General features: G+C 43.1%; 2 protein-coding genes across 3 annotated transcripts in view; one reads left to right on the plus strand and one right to left on the minus strand.

Moving 5' to 3' along the window:
* The window catches only part of LOC125133183 (uncharacterized), a 298,644-nt gene extending 293,700 nt beyond the window's left edge, over positions 1 to 4,944 (minus strand). The window contains exon 1 of the mRNA XM_047791316.1: positions 4,772 to 4,944. Within this exon, the coding sequence (XP_047647272.1) occupies positions 4,772 to 4,944 (173 nt within the window). The remainder of the gene's footprint in view (positions 1 to 4,771) is intronic.
* Positions 4,945 to 5,001: 57 nt separating this feature from the next.
* The window catches only part of ZNF507 (zinc finger protein 507), a 40,300-nt gene continuing 18,767 nt past the window's right edge, over positions 5,002 to 26,534 (plus strand). The window contains exons 1-5 of one of the 2 annotated variants that reach the window (XM_047790777.1): positions 5,035 to 5,170; positions 6,604 to 6,697; positions 12,112 to 14,249; positions 16,190 to 16,307; positions 20,591 to 20,705. In XM_047790777.1, the coding sequence (XP_047646733.1) occupies positions 12,114 to 14,249; positions 16,190 to 16,307; positions 20,591 to 20,705 (2,369 nt within the window). In that variant the 5' untranslated portion in view covers positions 5,035 to 5,170; positions 6,604 to 6,697; positions 12,112 to 12,113. Of the gene's footprint in view, positions 5,171 to 6,603; positions 6,698 to 12,111; positions 14,250 to 16,189; positions 16,308 to 20,590; positions 20,706 to 26,534 lie in introns of both variants that reach the window. The other variant, XM_047790776.1, reaches the window with a different exon arrangement.

The following is a 26,534-nucleotide window of genomic DNA, read 5'->3' on the forward strand; positions in this document are numbered from 1 at the left end:
TCACTTTGGGGGGCCCATGCTCTTTCTCCAATTCTTCCTGGTCGTTATCAGTTGTTGTGTATCCTCTTAGTTTATTCTGATCCTCAATAAGTGAGAAATTAATTACGTGTGCCTTGCAGCACAAGAGACTGTAGATGTCAAGGTGCTGCTGAAATGTTGTAGGTCTGTGGCTTTTAGCAGAGGATGAGTGACAGATGGATAATTTATGATGATTCTTGAGACCTGAACTATAATTATGAAGTATTTCTAGGTGTACATTCAGGATGCAAAGTGTAAGAAGCCTAGCGCTAATGTTAATTTACTACTGACAGCTGTATGTATAATAATATATCATGTCTTTTAATCTTATATTCCTTCTGACTTACATCAAGCAATCTTTTCATTCATTAATAAAATCAAGCCTTGCCATTATTCTTAATGATCAGGTCCCATTTTGAACCTGGAGGACGCCTATAATTAAACTCTGTATTTCCATCTACCAGACATCTGAAAGCTCAAAAAAAAGAAATTGAACTTCTTGTTTCACAGGCACGATGAAAACATTAGGAGGATACAGCCCACCTGCTCACAGTCCTACAAGAGCCGCAAAGAAAGTCAAGAAAAAATTTTGTGTTTATCTTCTCGGCTCACACCACTGCACCCCCTTTCCCCCTTTTTGGCCCTCCTGCCTGCTCTTTACCCTCCCACAATCTTTCCTTTTTTGAGGCAGTATATTCAAATATATATATTTTTTCTTTTTAGGACTGCGCTCAGGGCATATGGAGGTTCCCAGGCTAGGGGTCTAATTGAAGCTACAGCCACCAGCCTACGCCAGAGCCACAGCGATGCCAATCCGAGCCACATCTGTGACCTACACCACAGGCCGTAGCAACGACGGATCCTTATTCCACTGCATGAGGCCAGGGATCAACCCCACAACCTCATGGTTCCTGGTCAGATTGTTTCCTCTGCACCACGACGGGAACTCCTCAAAGTATATTTTGTTGAGATCGTGATAAAAATTATAACTAAAAGAAATGTAGGCTGACACGTCTCCTCCAATTCTCTGTGCTGTGCCAAAGAGTTACATGATTAATTCCTTCAAAAGAAATCTAATCTAATCTTATTACACCAAAGACAAGGTGTCCTTCCTAAGGATCACGTCTGGGAACACGTTGGTCTCAAGTTTCAACTCCTTCCATGTCCATGTTTATAACCGGTTGTGACCTTGGTGACCTAACTGCACTGTCCTGAGTGTTCCCCAAATTTAAAGAGCGCTCTGCTGTAAGTTATCAAGCACATGCCATGTATTATCAGACAACCTGGTCATTTTAGAAAATACAGGAGTTCCCGTTGTGGCTCAGCAGTAACAAACCCGACTAGTATCCATGTGGATGCAGGTTCAATTCCTGGCCTCGCTCAGTGGGCTAAGTATCCAGCATTGCCATGAGTTGTGGTATAGGTCGAAGACAAGGCTTGGATCCCACATTGCTGTGGCTGTGGTGTAAGCGGGTGGCTGCAGCTCCAATTTGACCCCTAGCCTGGGAACTCCCATATGCCCTATGTGCAGCCCTAGTAAGCAAAGAAAAAAAAAAAAAAAGAAGATACAGATCATGACACATGTAGAAGTGAACCTCTTAAGCGCAGCAACTAACGAATGATCCCAAAGGAGAATAATGAGATGGGGGGAGATAAGGATTCAGTTATCTGGCTCATCTCCCATCTGGAGACAGAGTGGAATTCCACTGAGAAGGTACTAGATAACTGAGTAATTTTCTTATCCATAACACTAAATCTTACTATGATCAGTTAATTAAATCATGATAAATGACATTCTGTGGCAAGTGGAAGGCGCTTAGAAGAGTTTTGGTGAGAAGTTCCCATTGTGGCTCAGTGGTTAACAAATCGACTAGGAACCAGGAGGTTGCGGGTTCGATCCCTGCGCTTGCTCAGTGGGTTAAGGATCTGGTGTGGCCGTGAGCTGTGGTGTAGGTTGCAGACGTGGCTGGGATCTGGTGTTTCTGTGGCTCTGGTGTAGGCCAGTGGCTACAGCTCCGATTAGACCCCTAGCCTGGGAACCTCCATATGCCGTGGGAGCAGCCTAAGAAATGGCAAAAAGAAAAAAAAAAAAAAAAGAGTTTTGGTGAGATGTCCATGAGTCCAGTGATAATACACCTGAATGTCTTTGTAGTCCCATAGAAATGTTTACTTCAGTTTTCTGGAGCGCTTTGGTATAAAGAAAAAAATACTGAGGTTTTGCTCCACTGGCTTTTTGAAGTTGCCTAGGTTTTTCTATTGGATTATGTGTCTCTCTCTTTTTTTTTTTTTTTTTGGCTTTTTAGGGCCACACCCACAGCGAATCGAAGTTCCCAGGCTAGGGGTCAAATCAGAGCTGCAGCTTCCAGCCACACAGGATCCGAGCCGTGTCTGTGACCTACACCTCAGCTCACAGCAACAGTGGATCCTGAACCCAATGCTGGAGGCCAGGGATCGAATCTGCATCCTTGTGGATGCTATTCGGGCTCTTAACCCACTGAGCCATGACAGGAACTCCAAATTCTGTGTCTTATAGCATCTCTGTCTTCAGGAATGAAGGCCCTACTTCATTCATTCACATTCCTATCTGCCTGTCATGTTTTATTCCTAGCAGTTCTCCCTCCTCCAGTTACTTCAATGAAGGGAAGAGGAGGGTCAGTCAGCAGTGGCCATGTCGTGCTGTGGTATGACACAGCTTCAAAATCTCGGTGACTTTCTCACTCTGCACATCCATTGTGGGTCATCTAGGGGCTCCGCTCCTCACTGCCACTCACAGTCCTAGGCCAAAATGTGGGCTGAAGGGGTGGCCACCATTGCGAACACCGCTGAGCCTCTAGCCAGCAAGGAAAGGGCAGTCTGGAGGGAACTGCCCTGGCAACTAAATGTTCCAGGATGGTCGCCCTCACTTCTGCATGCAGTTCATTAGCCAACACCTGCCACAGGCCATACCTCTGAGCCAGGAAGAGGGCCAGGAAGTTTTATCTAAACAAGTGCTGGAAGGAGGACTCTGGGAAATAGCTGATGAATATCAGAAAAGACGACCCACAGGAACTACAAAGATACACTTAACCTTCTCTCCTTTGTTTTGGAATTCCCTGACTTTCCCTAGAGAATAGTTTCTCCACTTTGTTTTTGCTCCCTACTCTGATCAAGTAATCCTCTAATTCCTGTTCTGTCCACTTTTAGATTCATAAACATTACAGTTAAACCAGTACTAAAAAAAAAAAAAAAAAAAAAGCCTCTCTTCAGATAGTTAAAATGAGGAGGGTTTGTGTCAGCAGCTCACAAGGAAAAGGGAAGAGATTTGCACACTTGTTGTTCTTTCTCCCTTTTTATGCATCTCTGCTTTTTTTTTTTCCTTCCACCCTTCCATGCCAGTCTCAATCTCTTCTACTGAAAAAAATTACTTAACCCTTTACTTTTCCTTCTTTTTAGTTTTTTGGTTCAACTGGCAAAGAATTCTGTGGAAAAGCAGGGTTCTAACTTCGTGGGTTTCCCCACCCCCGTATTCAAGTGAGTTTGTATCCTGAGCTGAGATACTTACTATTATCTCAGGAATTACTGACCTGTTTGAACAATGACTAGGTTTTACTGGATCTTCTTTTCACTTGATAAGTGAGAGCCCAAACTGCTGCAAAGGCCTTTAAGTACACCTGGAAGTCCCCGAGGGATACTTGTTTTATTGCACTTTTTTTTAAACTGAGTTTTGCAGATACTGCATTTTTTTTTTTGCAAATTGCAGGTTTGAGGCACCCCTGCCCCAAGCTGGTCTATCAGTGCCACTTTTAACAGCGTTTGCTCACTTCGTGTCTGCGTTGCATCTGGGTAATTCTTGCAATATTTCTTTATTGTTATTACTATATTTATTATAGTGATCTATAACCTTTGATGTTATCATTGCAAAAAGATTACGACTCTGTGAAGGCTTGATGATGGTTAGCATGTTTTAGCAATAAAGAATTTTTTAATAAAGGCATGTATACTGTTTTGCAAGCACAATGCTATTGTACACTTATACAGTATAGTGTAACCATGACTTTTATATGCACTGGGAAACCAGAAACTTCATGCAACTCACATTACTGCAGTAGTTGAGAACCAAATCCATAATGCCTCCCAAGTATGCCTGTATCTCAATGCACAAGTCCATTACCATGCCTGGAATATTCAGTGTTTTTGCCCTGCTCCTACTGTTCACGGCCCACTTGCTCAGTCCAGAGACAAGCACCCTGCTGTATAGTTCCTACTATATCAAACCTGCCCAGCATTCCTGAAGTTGGGTGGAATGCTTCACTCACACTGCATTTTACTGTCAGGAGGGGTACCAGAACAGGACTGCTTACGACCCTGGAGTGTACGTGGAAAACAGATCCAAACGACACACACTCTGAGCTCTCAGAGGACTGAGGCTATGTTATTAAGTCAAGCAAGCTCCAAGTCTGGCCCTACAACCCCCAGGATGAGTTCATTCCCTGAAAACCCTCAATCTCTCCCACAAATAAATCTTCCAGGGCCAGCTTTGCACAGCAGACACACCTGAGGTCCAGCCACGAACCTAGATAGCACCTCTGCATTTTGGCCAAGAACCACAAAAAGATTATAACCCAACCCAAAGCGGTAACTAAGTCAGAAGCAGCGGGCTGAAAAGAATGTCAACGCCCACTGTTCAAAGGCGATCAGGTAGAGGCTAATTGGTTATAAAACTAGCCCACAGCAGGTTTGGAAGACATAGAGGGAGTCCAAAGTGAATACTCACTGACTTCTAGACCCAACGACCACTGAGAAGACAACGTCAGGGGTATTGGAAACGCGACAACCCGCACGTGAACTCGGCCTAGGTGCCTGGCATTGCACTGAGACGGCAGGATACAGTCTTCGCGCCGGCCCAGCCAAGCGCCCCCGGGATGCCAGTGGGCGGGGCCTGAGCATCGCCCCGCCCCCGCCGCCCGCCACTCGGGTCACCTGACCTGCCCGGGGCTCACGTGATCTGTTCCCAAAGCCGCCATTTTGGAGCTCCCGATGAGGAAAGGAAAAGCGGGGGAAAAGAGGGAAAAGAGCCGGGAGAGAGGTGGGCGAGGACCCGGGCGAGGGCACGGCCAGGCTCCCGGCCGGCCAAAGGAGGCTCGCGGAAGCAGCAGCTGCCGCCCGACCGCAGGTACCGCGCCCCGGGGCCGCCCCTCCGCCCGCTGTTAGCGCCGCCGCGGGCCATGTGCGTCCTCCCCTCAGGCCTCTACCGGCGCCCGCTTGCTCCTCAGCTGGCCGACACGCGACCGGTGCTCGCCACATGCGCCAAGTTCCGTGGCTCTTTTCAGTTCCCTGTGCCGCCTACGGCAAGGCCTGTGGAGACCCCGGGCTTGCCCTGCAGCTGGGGGTGGGGGGAACCTCCCGCTCCCCAGCCTGGTCCGCAGGCAGGCCCGCCGAGGCGTCGCTTCCTTCCCATCAGCAGATGTGAAATCGCTTTAGGCCAGCAGGGATGGAGCGAACAACTGTGTCCTCACTGCATCTTTTGATTACTTTTCTCAACCCCCATCGCTCCAGCCCTTTACCCGCTGTTTGGTGTAGGAAAAGCTGGTACATAGAAACAGTCCTGGTCTTCTACAGCTATTTCGAACCTCTTCGATGAAGTGATCTCCCCAGAGATGACTGGGGAAAGCTCCCACCCTCTAACACCTGGGAGCTTCCGGAGTGAATGGTTTGTGTATGGAAGGCCTGGATGATTAATTAGGCCGAGGCCACTATCCCAACCCACAGGCGATCTTTTTAGTTACTGCAGTGGGCTGTAATTTGCTATCAGTCTGATCTCCGTTATCCGGCAATTACTAGATTTATCACCTCTTTGAGTGTGTACTTTCTAAAGTATTCTGACTCAGTGTAAGGGTTGCATCATTGATTAAAAGAGAAAGCCTGGCTCTGCATTCCTTTACCTCACTAACCCGTTTAAAATTAATTCAGAGGAAAGCCAAATACGTGCTTTCTGCCCTGGCAGTGAACTGTTTACTTAACCATAATCATGAAGTTGCATTCTAGGTGAAAAGAATTCGCGTTCTTTGATCTTTTAGGTTCATTCAAGCTAACATAAGAAACAGTAGCAAAGAAAAGTAGAACAGGGGCAAGAAACTGCATTAGAAGATATATAGGTCAGTCCACTGTGTCTTATCTTTTCAGGCTGCCATTCAGTTGTAGAATTGTTGGATGTGCAGAATCACCCTTTAGATTGTGTTTTTGGTTAAGGTTAAAGGGGCAATGTACAATATATTGTTTCTTCATTAGAAAGTGCTAGCAATCGAACCAGTAGGTAGTATTTTGAGTCAATTAGATAAAAATTCTGAGCTAAAACATAAAATACACAATTTATTGGAGAAGTTTCTAGAGCTGTTTTTTCTAACCTATGCAAAATCCTGAAGTCTGCTTGTTAGGTAAATTTTGTAAATTTGTGTCATGTAATCTGGTTGCATGAGCATTCCTCTGAATTTCTTCATGACATGCAATATTGGGCAATTATATACTGAAACAAACAAACAAAACATTGCTTTGTTTCACCAAGAAAGAGAAATGTTTGATACTATATACTTTCATTCTTGGCCACAGCTGGATTTTGAAGATTGATCCAAGGGACTGTATTAATTTCAGGAATTGATTTGAAAGACACTGGCTCTGCCACTTAACAGCCATGTAACCTTGGGTAAGTCACTTAAACTGCCCTGAGTGTTTCCTTATTTGTAGAGTTGTGTAACACACTAGCCTGTCCCAAAGAGTTATGAGGCTCAAACACAGTAAAGTGTTTGATAGAGCCTAACTGTGAGGGGCTGTTGCTCTTTCCAGTATTGATATTTTCATCCACTTTTCTGTTCCTACTAAGAAATAAGAGGAAAATTAGTGTATTGAGAAAGGATGGATTTAGAATCAGATAGGCCTGGATTCCAGTTCTTCAACCAGCTATTACTTTACATCTGTGAGCCTCAGAGTCCCCATCTGCAAAAAAAAAGCAGGGCAGCATTATTTAGAGTAATATACAGAATTTACTCTCTGGTCTGTGAGCACCTCAAGGGCAAGGATTCCCTTTTACTTATTTTGGTAGCTGCCAGCCCATTGCTTGGCACATCATACGTGCCCTAGTAAATGTTAAATCTGAATATTGGTTAACATTAGTTAGACCGTATGTCTTAATTGCAGCTGCCAAATTCAAATAGTCTCTCAGGCTAGATGCCAGCTAAGAAATTTTAGACTATGAAATTCATATACTTTGATATATATACTCAGTTTTTCTTGGTGGGCAATTAGTAACTACATTAAGCTAAGGTGTTTTTAATTTAAGGAAATTATAACTAATGTTAGTAAGGTAAATCTAATGTGTAAGCAATGTCAGGTAACTTTTTATAGATAATGAACATGAAAGTTCAGGAACATGAAGGTTCATCCAGCACAACTCTTTTACATCTGCAGAGTGTAGCCTTTAGACACAGTGACTTGCCTAAGGTCACACAGCTAACTGAGGTTCCTCTAGGAGAGGAACCCGTGAGCTATGTCCCCTGCCTTCTATTTTAGAATTACGATAATGTGGGAAGAACAAGGAATTGGCCGTTGCTTGTATAACATGATTTTTTTTCTAATTGGAAAGAACAAATTCTTAGTCTGAAAGAAAAAGCTCTTTATATAACATACTGAGCTGTCTTCATATGTACACAGAAAATTACAGCTTTTCTCAAGCCCCCATGAATTGTTCAACTTGATTTTACTTATGATAAACCATACTGCTAAAACTGAAAGGGACTAATTAGATACACAAATAAACCAAATAGCAAATTATAAGGAAATAAAGACTCCTGAAATAATTTGGCTCTTCTCTTAGAACAGACATTAATGATAAGCTTTTACCAGTGGAATTCTGTTGTCTAGGAAAGACTTGAGACTCAATAGAAAAAGTTGGAGAACTTTTCTGCTTTGGGTTACAACTTGTATGTATTTATTTGTAACAACTTGATATACTTAGTCTAATTTTATATCTAAAGATTCCAAACAGGAAACCCCCAGTTTTGCTGATGTCTATGGTCTCTCCTCCTCCTAGTAAACCTTTCTATTCAGCCATGTGGGTGTTTTCACTAATCCCTGGATAGCATGCCTCTTGTCACTTCTGAACATCTAATAATGTTATGGCTGCCTTCTTGTCAACTGAATTCCAAGAAAGCAAATGGCACACTCAAATTAGGATGTTTCGAGGAGGATGTACTTATAGAGATCCTTATGATAAAGGTGTAGGACTTGTAGTAAAGGCAAACCACGGGGATAATCCAGTTATCCAGAGCTAGCAGCATCAGGAGAGGGGAGGATGGCCCTCTGCTGAGGAACACAGCCAGCCAAGGTGACCTAGAGGAGAGGAACTGGAAATGATTTTTTTTTTTTTTTTGCCATTTCTTGGGCTGCTCTCACGGCATATAGAGGTTCCCAGGCCAGGGGTCGAATAGGACCTGTAGCCACCAGCCTATGCCAGAGCCACAGCAACTCGGGATCTGAGCCGTGTCTGCGACCTACACCGTAGTTCACGGCAATGCTGGATCCTTAACCCACTGAGCAAGGCCAGGGATCGAACTCGCAACCTCATGGTTCCTAGTCGGATTCATTAACCATTGCGCCATGACAGGAACTCCTGGAAATGATTATCTTGATTTCCCTCTGCTGCCTCCTCCTGACCTCCTGTCATGGCTCCCCCTTGGCATAAGAGCCAGGAACTAGAGGGCGTGGGAGTTTATGATGTAATCCCTCCCAGGATGGAGAGCCAAGTGGAGGAGACAGTGAGCCCACGGGGGCAAAGGGATAGCATCTAGCATGCTCATCATTTGGAATACAGCGTGGGTCTTACCTCTTCCAGAAGCCCTTCCTAGACCAAAATGAGCTCCTCGGTCTCTGTTAGGATTTGGCCATTGACTGTTGCCCTCTACCTATTTCACCTGGTGTACCATTGGGCTATTTAAAAGCTGTTGATTCTTTTTAACGCCTAAATGTGTTAGTCTCATCTGCTGAACTCAGTTTTAAACTTCATGAGTACAGTAACTTTAACATGTTTTCCATACTTCTTGTACTTTGCTGGGTGCCTTGCACATAACAATTATTTTTTTCCTAACTTTTTATTTAAAGAATTGTTTAAGCATTTACACAAGTAGAAAGAGTGGTATAATGAACTCCTAGGTATTCTAGTTAGAAAATTTGCCTTTCGTACTTTATCCTACCCTCTCCACTCTCCCTCACCACCCCCCCCCCTGTAATTTTCTTTTAAGTGACATTTACGCTGATCCCTTGGAGGTCATGGATAGTATGCAGATTATCATAATCCACCTTGTCATCATTCTTGAGCCACTGGGGTTGTATTTGTACTCCTTGTTTCTGTCTCTTTTATTATTCAAATAAATTTGACTTCACATGACATGTAATCCCATATGTGTGTGTATGTATATGCACATTGGTGGCCTAAGTAAAATTTCTGTGAAAATTTAAAAAGTTGGCCTTAAGGCCAATTTAACTTCCTTTCTATTTATACTTTATTATGAGCTGTTTATCTAACCTTTTTTAACAGAGACTTTTGTTTTAATGAGGCTTGTGCACTGATGGTGCCATGTGGACCCAAACTGGTTTTTCAGGTGTTTCCTGATGTATTTTATGTTGTCATATCTATTTTATAGCTGCCATTTCTGTACTTATCCCCAAATGTATGCAGCCTCTAAAATGAGATACTTACATAAATGTTCAGGGAAAATTGGAGCATCTGCTGCAAATTTCCATTAGCTCTTAATGCCTGAGCAGACACAGCTTTAAAATCGGAATGTTTTGTCAGATTCTTTTGTATTAGTCTTTTTCTTGAGATAAGATGAACTCCTCCTCTTCTTCATTTCACTTTCTTTTTAAGATACACACTGAAATATCCACAGGGAGCAATTTGCACTGCTCTGTCTCCCTCCTATTATATCATTAAACAGACGAAGGATAACACGAGTCACCTTTGTAACCCTGTGGGTGTGTGGAGCCTGTTGAGCAAACATTCACTTGTTAACCTCCAGATTATCAGTCAGCCTGCGTGGATGTCACATTTCATGGGAAGGAGCCCTTCCATCTGTAGTAGAGCACTGTTCTTATGTAAGAAATTGGACGGTCAAGGAGTCCCTATTAACTGTTGTTTAAGAAATTTGCATTTAACAATTGAACTGAAAGAAATAAAGCCTGAAGTGAATGACCCTAAAGGGAAATCAGTTGTCACATGAAGAGCCAAAGCTTCCCTTGGCTTCCAAATGTGAAATTCTCAAGCAGAAAAGTGACTTAGGAAATCACAAAGGGTTTTTTTCTCCAGAAACAGATCAGTTCCCCACACTGGTCCCTTCTTGAGTAGCTTATGGTTAAATGTAGAGATTGAAAAGCACTTCTTCCTACTTGAAAACGATAGAAGTCCTTGAGAGGTGAAGTCCTCAGATTATTCATGGGAGACCATGGCCAAAGGGCCACTGGCTGTGGGGCGCAGGCATGACTGTCATTGTTGTAAGGGCTATGGAATGCAGTCCCTGCCGGGAGGGCAACATAAGTGGAAAAAGAGACAAGCCGGTGGCACCGGGCAGAGGGAAGAAGTAGTGCTGAAGAAGCTGGGAGTGAAATGTTTGCATTTTCACATGACATGGATCTGGATGTAGCAAGTTAGTGTACCAAGAAGAATAAAAACTAAAGGGAGGAAAAGCCACAGCTGTTGTCAGTTGATGTGTGAGAACTGCGCCTAAAGGTGGTCAGAGCACTGGTGAGGTCTTGTGGGAGGTTAGGGATGATCTTGGCAAGGACTGAAGGGCCCCTCTATGTTAACTTGGCCACCTGAGGGAAGAGGCGCCATGATTGAGCTCCTAAAATAAGAGACCAGAGCCTGTGACTGAGGCTTAAGAATAGTGTGGTCTTTAGTCTATGATCTTTGGTCTGGTAGCTAATGCCATTAGAAATTTTGCTGGCATTTTTCGAATGTTGTGGATAAGATTCCAGAATGCACCTAAAATGTGGAAAAACAAAACTTGTCGCTGGAAAAAAGCCTAAACTGAAAAACGTTAGCCAAGTCAACAAATTAAGCTCACTTTAAGCCAGAGGAAATGTTTGAAATGAAAGTATTGCCAGGAAATAGAGTATTCAAGACTCAGACTGAAAGATAAGTCTTTTATGTTCAGTGACTTCCTTGGCTCTCATGCATTATTAGAACCTACAGATAACCCCTTCTAAGGCTTCTGTGCTTTTTTTTAGACCTAAAACACAACTAGGATATCAATTTTTTCCTTCGCGGATGCCCCTTTCCCTTTCAGGAAAAAATATGTATGTGTGTATGTGAGTAATCGTTGACCACTAATATGACCTCTAGAAAGAAACCACAGCATAGTTTGTGGTTTATCTTCACAGGAAGATAAATCAAAGGAAGTAAAAGAAGGAACTGGATCATTGCTTTTATTTGGTTTCATTTGCATAATACTTGTCAAAATTCACTATGCCCTTTACAATAGGCTACTTACCCATATTTTCACAATCCTAAAGATCTGGGGAGAAAAAAATAGGTGTTTATGATTTTAGTAAGAAAACCACAATTATATTTGGTATGCTACGTTGTCTCCCAAGAACCCTATCAGTCGTGTGTTGGCTCTACAGAATGGTATTTCATAATAACGTGAGGTGGTTCTACATGCCCTGGGAACCGCCACATTCCTTCCAAAAAGGAATAGCAGTCTTTTTTGGGGAGTGGAGCATGGGCATTGTGCAAATGAGAAAAAGTACTGATTAAGACCAGCTAGATGTCAAAGAGGGGGAAAAAGTGAAGAAAAAGGGAATTGCGGGTTGTTAGTCCTTTCCAAGGAAATGAAGAATGGGAAGCTGTCCATTATCAGCCTTGTTAGGGGATAGCACTCCAAAGAAGACTTCTAAGCTTCTTAAAAGCCTCTATTGAGGATAGCCAAGTATATTAATATGGAGCTGCTGGGTTAGAAAATACCTAAAATAACTTCAACTCTAAGATAAGTTTAGATTTCCTGAATTACATGCCTGTAATTATCCTGTAACCTGGTGTTTCTTTCGGTCATACATTCTTCTTTTTAGACATGGAAGAAAGCAGCAGCATCGCCATGTTGGTGCCAGATATTGGGGAACAGGAAGCTATATTGACTGCTGAAACTGTCATCAGTTCATCATTGGAAATTGATGAACAAAGAAAAGCTAAAACAGATCCATTAATCCACGTTATCCAAAAGTTAAGCAAGATAGTAGAACATGAAAAGTCACAAAAATGTCTTTTGATTGGGAAAAAACGGTCACGTTCAAATACTGCAACACGCTCTCTTGAAAGTCAAGAATCTTGTGAGATCCCCGCTAAAGTAACCCAGTCACCTGCTGCTGCTCTTCAAAGGGCTGAGATGTCACAAATCCATTTAACCCCTGATTCTTTTGCCCAGAATGATGGGAAAGCTATGTCTTACCAATGTAGCCTTTGTAAGTTTCTGTCGTCGTCTTTTTCCGTATTAAAAGATCACGTCAGGCAGCATGGTCAGCAGGATGAAGTGTTGTTAATGTGCTCCGAATGCCATATCACATCCAAAAGCCAAGAGGAACTTGAAGCCCACGTGGTGAACGACCACGAAAACGATGCCAACGGTCACAGTCAACCCAAAGCCCAACAGTGCGGAAGCCCCACTGACTCCTTGTGTCAGAGAACCTCAGAAAGAAATACCGAAACCATTCCTGACAACCCAGTCAGTGTGGACAACCCACCACAGACTCACACAGTCCAGACGGCATCCGTGGCAGAAATGGGCAGGAGGAAATGGTATGCCTATGAGCAGTATGGCATGTATCGATGCTTGTTTTGTAGTTACACTTGTGGCCAGCAGAGAATGTTGAAAACACATGCTTGGAAACACGCTGGGGAGGTTGACTGCTCCTACCCAATCTTTGAAAATGAAAGTGAGCCCCTGGGCCTGCTGGATTCTTCGGTGGCTGCTGCAGCCGGCGGGGTCGACGCAGTCGTCATTGCAATCGGAGACAACGAACTGAGCATCCACAACGGGCCATCGGTGCAAGTGCAGATTTGCAGCTCAGAGCCCTTATCATCTTCATCTCCTTTAGAGCAGAATGCGGAAGAGGGGGTTCACCTAAGTCAGTCAGTTACCCTCGATGCCAACGAGGAAGAAGTGCTAGAGGTGGCTTCGGATGCAGAGGAGAATCTGGTGGCCGACAGCCTACTTTCCTCAGCACAGAAGATCATCAGCAGTAGCCCGAACAAAAAAGGCCACGTTAACGTGATCGTGGAGCGGCTGCCAAGTGCCGAAGAAACTCTGTCACAGAAACATTTCCTCATGAACACCGAAATTGAAGAGGGCAAAAACCTGAGCTCGACGGAAGCCAAGCTTGAGTGTGAAGGAAGCGACGACGTCTATCATGCCGAGAAGTGTACCGTGGACATCGGGGGGTTGATCATAGGCTGGAGCAACACAGAGAAGAAAGATGGCGAGTTAATAAATAAAGGGCTGCCTACCGATGAGAATGCCCCACCAGGCCGGAGAAGGACAAATTCCGAGTCTCTCAGGCTGCACTCGTTGGCTGCAGAAGCCCTGGTCACCATGCCTATAAGAGCCGTGGAGCTCACACGAGCCAACCTTGGGCACTACGGGAACATCAACCTCCTAGATCCAGACACCGGACAAAGGCAAGTAGACAGTACGTTGGCAGCATATTCTAAAATGATGTCCCCACTTAAAACCTCTTCAGAGGGGTTAACGAGCTTCAACCAAAGCAACCCTACCTTGGTGGCACTCCCGGAGGGTAGGCAGGAATTGTCAGACGGGCAGGTAAAGACAGGCATCAGCATGTCCCTGCTCACCGTGATTGAAAAATTACGGGAAAGGACAGACCAAAACGCTTCCGATGACGACATTTTGAAAGAGTTGCAAGACAACGCCCAGTGCCAACCCAACAGCGACACGGGTTTGTCGGGAAGTAGCGTGGTGGAGTACATCCCTAACGCCGACCGGCCCTACCGCTGCCGCCTGTGTCACTACACCAGCGGCAACAAGGGCTACATCAAGCAGCACCTGCGAGTCCACCGGCAGAGACAGCCCTATCAGTGTCCTATCTGTGAGCACATAGCGGACAACAGCAAAGACTTGGAGAGCCACATGATCAACCACTGTAAAGCACGAATATACCAGTGCAAGCAGTGTGAGGAGTCCTTCCATTATAAGGTAAGTGTCGGTTCGTGACATCATTCGGAGAACCTCAGACCTTCAGAGCAAGCAGGGACCTTTGTAGATAGAGGCCACCCACCTCATTTTATAGATAAGGAACCTGAAGCCCAAAAAAGTTTCATGATCTGCCCATGGGACCCCAACTAATTAGTATTAACGTTGGGACTGAAATCTGTGTTCTCAGAATGTCTGGTGTAGGATTCTTTTCCCCAGCCTGCCGCCTCTGGAACAGTCCCTGCATTGATTGCTTTCGTGTTTTAGTGTGTAATTTTTTTTTTTTTAATTTTTTGTCTTTTTAGGGCTGCACCCACAGTATATGGAGGTACCCAGGCTAGGGGTCGAATCGGAGCTGTAACTGCTGGCCTGCGTCACAGCCATAGCAGCATGGGATCCAAGCTCAGTCTGTGACCTGCACCTCAGCTCACAGCAATGCCAGATCCTTAACCCACTGAGCGAGGCCAGGGATCGAACCTGTGTCCTTATATTAATAGTAGTAGGATTTGTTTCCACTGAGCCACGATGGGAACTCCATAATATCTTTTTTTAAATGTGTTAATTTTAGGGAGTTCCCGTTGTGGTGCAGCAGAAACGATCCAACTAGTATCCATGAAGATGCAGGTTCCATCCCTGGCCTCGCTCAGTGGGTTAAGGATCTGGCGTTGCCATGAGTTGCGATGCAGGTCGCAGATGCAGCTCGGATCTAGTGTTGCTGTGGCTGTGGTGTAGGCCGGCAGCTGTAGCTCCGATTAGACCCCTCCCCTAGCCTGGGAACTTCCATATGGCACAGGTGCAGCCCTTAAAAAAAAAAACGTTAATTTTAAAGTGAAGGGAAATTACAAGGGGATATACATTGGAGGGACAGGGTACACACATTTGACCCTTGTCATCAAAGCCAAAAAAACCTTATTTTTCCTCTTACTTGGCCCCAAAATGCAAGTTATTTACTTCAGCTGCTACGCAACCAACCAATACTGATGTATATCATTGCAGGAGGAAAAGTGGACTGTATTGGATTTAATGAAAGACAGTGCAGTGGAAATAGAGCCACGTAATTATGTTTTGGTGGGACATTTAAGGGACTCTCAACGATTACTTTTGAGTGCGATTTTCATTTGATGTGCTACCTTAAAACCAGCAACCTATGTGAAATACTGTGTTTTTAAAGGGAACTTGTATTCATTGACTCATTGCTTTAGAACTTTTCTTCAATGTGCTAGTTGACTATTTTGGGGGGCGGGGGAGGAAGTGTATCCTAAAGGGCTATCGGGGATGTAGACTTTTTCTCAGATTAGCCCCAGATGGAGTCCAGCTGGTAGTAAAAAGGTAATTAGGAATTTAAAAAGCCACTTGGGTTTCCCCCATGACATTCTGAAATGGCCTCAGGCCACTGGACAAGTAGCCATCCAGATGGGCTGCAGAAGTTCCAGGAGTTTCTTTTGCTGGTGCACTCTTGATTCATGCGGTAAGGAGGAAGAAGTCCTTGGAGTGGCAGTGCCAAGTGGTCTCTCTCACACATTTAGTGGATATTTAAAGCCAGAGTCAGCAGAAGACCAGACATTAGCTGCTTGGATACATTCTTGTCAAAGTATTGAGTTATTCTGAACACTCTGCCCTTTCCTCCACTGGGTCCGCCAGCGGCTCGGGAAGCACACACGTGCCATGCATAAGCGCTCCCTGAGACAGCAGTGGTTTCCTTTCAGAGAAGACGAAAAGAGGAACTGCCTTTTTTGTTAGGATTGTGTTTTCCCTGGCATCCTTCTTTCCAGAAGCTGTCACGTGTGTGAAGTAGTCTTTTGGTACATTCGATGTTTAAATGTTGGTAATGTTTTTTAGATACTGAGCCATGAAAGTAGTGAACTCCTCCTTGTACAGCCTCCTAATAACTGTGCAGGTATGTTTATTGAAAATTACATATTAATTTCTCTCCATTTCTTTAGAGTCAACTGAGGAACCATGAGAGAGAGCAGCACAGTCTTCCAGATACCTTGTCAATAGCAACCTCTAATGAGTCAAGAATTTCCAGCGATATGCCTGATGGAAAATGTGCTCAGGAAGGTATCTGCATTTTTTTATGTAGACTCCATTGTCTAGCGTGTGAAACACAAGATGCTCTTTGTTGTCACGACGGTTGTTTTCAGGACTAAAACTGCATCTCTTCTCCTCCGTGTTTATATTACATGAGTGAATCTTAGATCTGTTCCTGCGGAAATCCTGAGTACTCAACAAAGTACTGTATGACTAAGTACGCAGCTTCAACTGTGTGGGTCGATGTATGTTGAAATTTATGCTGTCCTGTAAGAGCCAAGCGCAGCAGGAAGCCTGAGGTAACATGCCAGCAAGCTGGGAGGAAAGAAAGCCTCCTCTCCTCTCTCGGTACCAGTTGACCCACTGAGAACGGAGCTTTTTGCAGATGGTGGGCCCCCAACTCAAACTTTAACTGAGGCTTCCTGCTGTGTCCTTATTCTTACCCAAGTGTGACTGCCAGATTTCATCTGCATTATTTAAAAAAAACCAAACAAACAAAAAAAAAACAGCCTCTTTTTATGTACTCGTTAGGTACCAGTCGGCCAAGTGTCTGCTAATAGGAATATTAGAATCAAAAGATTCAATTAGAGTTCCATGAAAAGGCGGATGCCACATCCGGAGAATTAGGGATAAAGTGTAATAAGCTGTGTTTCCTTGCATCAGCTCACTTAAATTGATATACTTTAAATGTTTCAAGTATGGTACATAGTGTTTATGGGAAATAAAACATATTGGGGTGACTTTCCTTTTTAGATTCCCTAAGAATTAAAGTTAGAAACAACTGCAGAGTAAAATGTTTTACCATAATGTTTCATTAAATTATACCCCAGAAAGCATAACTGATTCTCGAATGTTTCTGAAAGAACTGATTTTGACACCACTGTAGCACCAAAATTCCCTTGTCAAACAGATGCCGTCCCTGTAAAACTATCCAAAACAAAAGGAGTTTATGACACAGCATCTGTTTCTGCGATAGATGGCTGAGCTAAAACGGTTTTGTTTCCTTTTTACAGAATAGCCCTGAATGCCTCCTTTTATTTTAATTCATTATGTTTCCATATCCCTTTAAAGGAGACATTAAAACATTTGATATCTTTGGACCATAAATCCCTAATGAAGGAATAAAGTAAGTACTACTCAGTGGCACCACCTGCGGTTACTACCGGCGGTGGAATATGTCTTTTCTAGCACCATCCCCAAAAGCAGTCATTTAAAACTGTCCAAATGGATTAACAAATTAAAACTCACAAACGGAATTAAAAAGATTGAAATGTCAGCTCAAAATTAAAATAACCAGTTTGAGCTTCATAGCGTTAGCATCGTATCCACCACACTCCATTTTTGCAGCATCTTTTCTTTGTGGCTCATACTCTTATTTCTTCGGGTTACACGTATGGATTTTAAATTGCTTGCCATGCCTCTCCCCCACTCCGCCACCTCAGCTCTATTCGCTGTTCTCTGAAGCGGTGGTAGAGTTCCTGTGAACTGCCATCTCTACCAATGCTTTATTGATTCACTGTTGGGTCTTTCAAAATCTAGTTGTCAGGTCAAGGAACAAGTTTTTAGCTCACAAAGAAGGTAAAAATAATTCATGTTTGGAGTTCCCGTTGCGGCTCAGTGGTAACAAACCCAACTAGTATCTATGAGGATGTGAGGTTGATCCCTGGCCTCACTCAGTGGGTTAAGGATCCGGCGTTGCCGTGAGCCGTGATGTAGGTCGCAGACATGGGTCAGATCTAGCATGGCTGTGGCTGTGGCGTAGACTGGGAGCTGCAGCTCTGATTGCACCCCGAGCCCGGGAACTTCCATATGCCATGAGTACGACCCTAAAAAGAAAAAAAAAAAATGTTCTATGAAAATGTCTTTAGCCATTTAATAAACATATTAAATAAGAGGAAGGAGTTCCCGTCGTGGCGCAGTGGTTAAGGAATCCTACTAGGAACCATGAGGTTGCGGGTTCGGTCCCTGCCCTTGCTCAATGGGTTAACGATCCGGCGTTGCCATGAGCTGTGGTGTAGGTTGCAGATGTAGCTCGGATCCCGCGTTGCTGTGGCTCTGGCGTAGGCCGGTGGCTACAGCTCCGATTGGACCTGGGAACCTCCATATGCCGCGGGAATGGCCCAAAGAAATAGCAAAAAGACAAAAAAAAAAAAAAAAGCAAGAGGAAGATGTGTGCTTCTGGGGTTCCCAGTCTCTGTCTGTCATGCCAGCAGAGATAACTTATGGCATGTTTTTGACTCAGAGGTCCAGTGTAATGGTACCTCAGACGTCTCATTCTGCCAGGTATACCCATCTTGAGCTAGATGGTGTGCTGAAGGCTTGGGGTGCAATGGAAGTGTCACTGCCTTCGAGGTGCCCAGCCCATTGAGGAAGACAAGTGCCCTCAGAGAGCCGTGGGCAAAGCAGTGGTGTTTCTTCATGAATGTAAATAAATTGCCAAGCCCTGGGGATTCTGTGCAAGCAGAACAGACCGATTCCTGCCCTCAAGAAGTCTCCAGCTAGTGACAAGTCAGACTGGATGCAGACGTGCACGTAGTGTCCAGACTGCAGGGAAGGGAGACTACAGAGTGTTCCTGGGCTTAAAACCGGGCTGGGAGGTTCTAGTATTTCCAGTTTGTAGATGAGACAGCTGAGTCCTCAAGAGGTAAAATAATTTGCCTGTGATCAGTCTGGTACTAAGTGGCAGAGCGAGGACTAAACCCAAGTTTTTGAGCTTTCAGTCCAATCGTGTTTCCATTGGAAACAGTTGCTAGAAGTAGCACAGGCTCTCATTCTGTGCTATATTAAGTTTTTCCATCTGTCATTTTTATTAGTTGTCATTGATCTGTAATATTTCTCACACAAAACCATTATCCAATATTTCACACTTCATTTTTTCAAAGTTTTTTTTAAAACTGTATTTGGAACAGTGCCACTTATAATCAAGTCCAAGTTTTTAACCTACCAATTAAGAGCAATACTTAGATTATAATTATGATTAGTGTGTGTATTAATGTTACAGATTTATGCCAGGAAATTAGGACATTTTGTTCTGCCTGGCAGAAGTAGTTATTAGCAAAAGAAAATTTCAATTTTAGAAAGCTTAAATTTAACTTAAGGATTTTCTTTTGTTAAAATTTCTGTGTAGGTTCTGTTTTGTACCACTTCCGTGCACTGTGTGCTAGTGTTCTACCTAAGCTTTCTTCCTGTTCCACCCTGTTCTTCAGCTTCTATGCTTGCTTTGTTTCTGAATATAAAGCAGTCAGGCTGTGAGTGGCCTATGGACTTTGTGCTGACAGAAGAGTAAATAAATAGTTGAATATCCGTCAGGAACAGTTTCATATGATCAAGTCATTCTGTTTGTATTGCCGTAAGGTTACCTTGATTTGAATTACGCAGCCCTGTTGCTGCAGAGTGAGTTTAGTAACATGGCCTGTTTCCATGGACCCGTGTTTCCTGTATTTCAGAGCGCTTCATATCCATGTTAATCCTTGTAACCTGTCAGTTTACTAAATATAATTATACCATATTAAATAGCACTTAATAATTTGCTGTTGCTTTCTCTTGTTGCATTGATAGCTGGCAGTTATAAACACAGGAAACCTACAGAGTTAAAAGGCTTCGGGCTTTTTATATTGAATTTGTTACATATGCTTTGTCACCATACTTTAGAATAATAGATTATAGTATTAAATTACAGCTTGTTGGCAAATCAGTGTTTCCTTTTGTTTTTTTTAGGGCCGCACCTGCAGCATATGGAGGTTCCAAGGCCAGGGGTTGAATCTGAGCTACAGCTGCCAGCCACAGCCACAGCAACGCAGGATCCGAGCCACATCTGTGACCTACACCACAGCTCACAGCAACACTGGATCTTTGACCCACTGAACAAGGCCGGGGAACCAACCCACAACTTCATGGTTCCTAGTTGGCTTCGTTTCTGCCGTGCCACGACTGGAACTCCATTGTTTCTCTAAGACAATATATCCAATATTGCTTATATTAACACGTTTCAAGTTGACAATGTATCTCTGGTTAATTCAGCAGCTTCTGTCAGCAGGGCAGCTGGCATCAGGCTTACTACATTTTAGAATTTTGTACAAGGTTATATAGAAGCCAACCCAATATATCTGTGTTTACAGAGAAAATGACGTTCACTCTGCATCCACTGATGGCTCAGATGCAGGTGAACCTGTAAGGCTCCAGTCAAACTTATTAATTTTGTTAAACATTGAGGAAGCTGTGATTGAAATGTTAATACTGTATGGTGTAAATACATTTACAATGGAATATAAATGCTGTCGCACATCGCTAAAACTCTGAAATACCTTGTCTAGGGAATAAGTCTTCGGCCCAGAAACAGTACAGATGTGATGTGTGTGAATATACAAGTACTACGTATGTTGGTGTCAGAAACCATAGACGAATCCATAACTCTGATAAGCCTTACAGGTAAGTGTGATGATCCTAGAGTGGTTTTTTAGTTGGCTGGTTGTTTTTGTTTGTTTGTTTGTTTTTTGCTTTTTAGGGTTGCACCTGCGGGATATGGAAGTTCCCAGGCTAGGGGTCAAATTGGAGCTACAGCTGCCAGCTTATGCCACAGCCACAGCAATGCAGGATCTGAGCCGCATCTGCAACCTACAGCACGGTTCACAGCAACACCGGATCCTTAACCCACTGAGCAAGGCCAGGGATCAAACCTACAACCTCATGGTTCCTAGTGGGGTTTTCTTCCTCTGTGCCACAATGGGAACTCCAATCCTAGAGTTTTAATATTTGTATCTAAGTACTGTATACTACAGAAAAAGTAGAAGTAAATTAAAAATTCATAGCACTTGTTTTAAACACAGGTTAAGTGCAAACTTTTACCTTCTAGTTTTATAGGTATTGTTTAGTTTGTTAAAGAATATGAATTTTAAGCCTGAGTCTTAGGATAATAGGCATTTTGTTTGTCTAGTTACAATATAAGAAGATATCTGCATCCATCAGTTTGATGTTTTCAGTTTTTCTTGGATATAAATTACCTGAGCAATTTTCAGTGCTTAAGAGTCTATTTCAGCAGTTTGGTAGTTAAGTACTAAATATTCCAGCAAAAGATTCTTAAAACTTAAAAGCCATAAAATTCTCCATGAAAGGTTCTCTTTTTGAAAATAAATCTCTCATGTGTAGAGTAAGGTCTTTGAATTTTGTTATTTGACTTTTCACAAAAGACAATTCTAATATACATTCAGAAAATACAGGCATTCCGAGTTGATCAAGATAGGCTGGTGAGTAGAAATAATTGTTTCTTAAATAAACTTTGCCTCTTGAGAATAAACTACTTGTTATTTACATATAGTAAAGGGGCAAATATTTTTACAAAGTTGGTCCAGCTGTCACAAAGCAGTTTGTTCTACATGCAGCCATGAGGGAACATCAGGTTTCTACTCAGAGCTAAGCCAGTCACCATGACCAGTGATGCTAGGCATTGGCATGATCTCTTTAAACCCCTTGACAAAACTTGGTTCACATTTTGACTCTCTGCTCAGGTTTTGTAGGTAGGACACAGGTCAGTGCAGGAAAGTTACTATATTAATATCTAAGTGAAAACCTGATGTGATGCCTTAACATGCTTGATCCCATAGGGTGGTGGATGTCTTTATTCTTAAGTTTAATAGCATACCATGCCAAACTCATATGATCCAGGCAAGGATAAAATAATATTCTCTGGGTCTAGAATTATAATGTTCATTGAGAAATATTTATTGAGCAAATACAGTGTTCTAGGGGCTGTGTTAGGCTCTTAGACTGTAGTCCTAATAAAAAGATACCATCCGATGCCAGCCGTGCCTAGATTTCACAGGGAAAAAGCAAAAAAAGAAAAAGGTTATCATCCCTGCCATCTTGAAACTTTAGACGGTAATCAAGTAAACTATCAAATATATAATCATGATAAGTCTATGAAAGAGCTTAATGATTGATTCTGGTTCGGTAGAGGAAAGTTTCACATCTACCTGGAGAGGTTAGTCATACAGCTTAAAAGATTCATTTTGAAAGCTTCTGCCGTCTCAGGATTATGTGTTCTGGGTTTTTTGGTTTTTGTTTTCTGTTTCTTTTTTTTTTTTTTTTTTTTTTTGCTTTTTAGGGCCACACCTGTGACATACGAAGTTCTCAGGATGGGGTCAAATCGGAGCTGCAGCTGCCAGCCACAGCCACACAGGATCCAAGCCACATCTGTGACCTACACCACAGCTGACGGCAAAGCTGGATCCTTAACCTACTGATCAAGGCCAAGGATTGAATCTGCAGCCATGGTTACTAGTCAGATTCGTTTCCGCTGAGCCACAACAGGAACTCCAGGATTATGTTTTCTTATGTTCTTAAAATATTCAGACTCATAGAATTGTTGTCCTAGGATTTTGCTTCCAATGGGCAACATCCTGCATCCTATGGGAATCTTCTCCCTGTCACATCAAAGAAGTCTCTGTATGTTATTTCCCAAATTTGTTCACACTGTACTTTTTTAATGGGTTTGGCCTGAGTTTTTATGCCTTTGAAAAAACGGTGTCATACCATCCCCTCCATGTAATTATTCCCTTACACTTAGACTTATTTTCCGGAATTCCTGTAGTGGCTCAGCGGTCACAACAGGAACTCTGGAAAATAATAAGACTTACTTTCCACCTTTCAAATCTTGTGACTCCTCTTTTAACCTTCTTTGAATATTTTAAATAGACGTCTTTTGTCTTCATGGAATTTGCAGTCTGCAGAGCGTTATGGATTAACATGTTCTATTCCAGTATATTTCTAGGGCTTTCTCTTCTTTGTCACACACTGCCTGCCTTCTAGTTAGCATAGCCTTCTTGGTGGTATCTAGTTTAAGTTATCACAGTAGTTTTCCTGACTTATTTCATATATAGATCATTCACTTTTGCTGCCTGGTACACTTACAGAGTTCAGGCTTGTTTTCTCAGAGTCCATACCTCGTCCATTTCTGATTCCTTACTTTTGTTAAGAAACAAGCTCAGGAGTTCCTGTCGTGGCTCAGTGGTTAATGAATCCGACTAGGAACCATGAGGTTGCGGGTTCGATCCCTGGCCTTGCTCAGTGGGTAGAGGATCCGGTGTTGCCATGAGCTGTGGTGTAGGTTGCAGATGCGGCTCGGATCCCGAGTTGCTGTGGCTGTGGCGTAGGCCAGCGACTACAAGCTCCGATTGGACCCCTAGCCTGGGAACCTCCATATGCCTCAGGAGCGGCCCCAGAAATGGCAAAAAAGACGAAAGAAAAAAAAAAAAAACACGCTCACAGGCAGCAGTGATAAATTTCTTACAGAGTGGGAGTGCTTCATTGCACCACTTCTAAGCTTTGCACAAGGACAGAACAGGCTGATCACGTGTTTTAATGTGCCCGTTAGGTAATAGACTCTCTGTGGTGTTGATAACTATTCATTTCCCGTGCCTGTCCTTTTTGTGTTGCCGTTCCAGTCCTTCACTGCACCCATTTGTGTGCTCTGGACCGTTTAGCTTCATGTGTCAGAGCCCGGCTCTGAGAGCTGATCATCCTGGGATTGAATCTGAGCTCTCTGACTTGCCACATTTGTAACTTTGGGCAAAATGTTTTTCTTTTTGCTTGGTATTGTCGTTTCTAAAATGAGGATAATTAAGACACCTGAGTTACAAGACTATTGTAAGGACCAAATTAAACACCGTGTATTATAAGATTTCAGCACGTAATAAGCACCCCATAAATGGTAGCTGTCTAATAGTTATTGGGCCCAGTTTTTATCTTTGTCACTTCTCACTGAAGCATTATTTAACCACACACACACACACAAAGCTGTTAACCTCTCATCATTTGGGAAATGGAGTAATTCCGTTCCTGGATAGGTAGGTATAGCTTATTAGTTTTTTTGTTTTGTTTTGTTTGCAAGAGAGATGCTGCATCCAGGTAAAAATACTGTCACGCTGAGGTCCCCATGCTGTGTCAGCTGCCTTGGAGGCAGCCCAGCATCTCAGGGAGCACTTGTGCTTTAGTCTCAGGCCTGGACCATACATCACCTCTGCCTTTGACTCTGCGGATGTTATTCTAAGCTAAACCTTTCTCGATGAGACGGGGGAGAATACTACCTAGCTCAAAAATTTCCTGAGGATTGAATGAGATTATATGTGTTAAGCACCCAGCATGTTACTTTTGGAGCATTAAAGGGCCTGCTTCCTTTCTTCTGCTCATGAAGTCATGAGGTTGTCTCAGAAGCCCTGTCCTCATTACACAAGGCAGAGAGCCGCTTCCCATTCCTGTGTTAGGACAAGGAAATTTGAAAAGGGCATCATCCCATCCCAGTGCTACCAAATGCAGCACACTCTACTTTTTTAAGGAACTTTCTAAGTCAGCCACACATCAGTTATAGTTACACTTAATATTTCCAACAGTAACCCCCAAGTTACTAAAAGTTCCATTCAGGGAGTTCAGCTTGTCTCTGTGGAGGCGCCTGTTTGATCCCCAGCCCCCGTGCAGTGGTTAAGGATCTGGTGTTGCTATAGGTCCACATAGGTTGCGTCTCTGGCTTGGATTTGATCCCAGTCTCAGGAACTTCCATATGCTGCAGGGGTGACCAGGGGGAAAAAGTTTCATTCAGAATTTTCACATATTAGATTCTTGGGTTTAGTTTAATATTGCAGTCCTGGAATTCTCGCCGTTTACATGCCTCCAATGCCACTTTTGTGAATGACTGGTTAGAGATGGAAGATGAGACAGTAGAACATTTTCCTCAGGTTCCCAAGTTTCCTCCTGATGGTGGAGGAAACAGGCACTGAACCCTTTTTCCCTTGGAAACATAATTGTATTGGTACTTAGGTTCCAAAACTACACGGCAGGCAGAGGGTTAGAAGGGACTGCATGACAAAGAGGGACTTTGGGCTAAAGTACTCGGCACACCACCTGGCACATAGTAGGTGCCCAGTAAATGGCTCATAGTTGTCAGTCTCAGGTTTTCTTATCTATAAAATGGCTCTGGTTCTATAAGATTATATTTTGAAAATAGGTATATAGTACTATTCTTCCTTAAGTAGAAGAGCTACCCAAGTATGTATGTTGATTTTTTAATACCAATCCTATTTTACTACCCAGTCCAAAAATACCCAGTATTTCCTTAAATGTTACAGAAGTATCCTTTTCGGGTTATTCTGTTTACATCCAGAGATCCAAACATTGCATTTGACAGATAAGTCTCTTAAGGCGCTCTTTTAAAAATATGTAAATAGACCTTATGATTTAAGGCAGCAATTATCCTGAAAATTGCATAAATTAAAATCGTACGGCTTGATGAATGGTCTCAAAGCACAGTCATCCTTGTAACTCCTCAGACCAAGAAATAAACTTGCCAGTTCCCCGGCAGCATCCTCTTCTTGACCCTTCCACTTACTAACTGCTTCCTGTTCCCTGTCAGGTAACCACCGTTTTGACTTCTCTCGTCATAAATTAGTTATGCCTGTTTCATTTCTGAACTTAATATACGTGAAATCATACAGTATGTATTCTTTCATGTCTGGCTGCTTTCACTCAACATCGTGTGTGTATAATTCGTTGTAGAATTAATACATTCCTTTTTGTCGCTATATAGTATTTGGTTGTAAGATTATACCACGATTTATTTATTGTACTGTTGATGGATATTTGGAGTATTCCCTGATTTCCTCCCATTATGAATAATACCATTTTGAACATGGTTGTTTGATGCATGTATGGAAATGAGTCCATGGAGCTTATACTTAGGAGTGGACTATGTGGGCAGTAGGGCCTACGATCTATATGTTCAGCTTTGGTGGATGTTTCAGCAGTTCTTCAGAAGGGTTATACAGTGGCTACAGTGGTTGTACTAGTTCATACCCTCATTAGCACTTTCCTTGTATTGTCAGTCTTTTTTTTTTTTTTTTTGTCTTTTTGCTATTTCTTGAGCCGCTCCTACGGCATATGGGGATTCCCAGGCTAGGGGTCCAATCGGAGCTGTAGCCACCGGCCTACACCAGAGCCACAGCAACACGGGATCCGAGCCACGTCTGCAACCTACACCACAGCTCACGGCAATGCCGGATCGTTAACCCACTGAGCAAGGGCAGGGACCGAACTCCCAACCTCATGGTTCCTAGTTGGATTCGTTAACCACTGCACCACGACAGGAACTCCTGTGTTGTCAGTCTTGAATTGTAATCATTCTGGTAGGTTGTTCTCAGAGGCGTTTTCCTGACGAGTTATGTATGAGGTTGAGCAGCTTTTCGTTTGTTAATTGCCCATTTCTTATTGGCT

This window comes from Phacochoerus africanus, chromosome 8, assembly GCF_016906955.1.
Source record: "Phacochoerus africanus isolate WHEZ1 chromosome 8, ROS_Pafr_v1, whole genome shotgun sequence".
Taxonomy (NCBI): domain Eukaryota; kingdom Metazoa; phylum Chordata; class Mammalia; order Artiodactyla; family Suidae; genus Phacochoerus; species Phacochoerus africanus.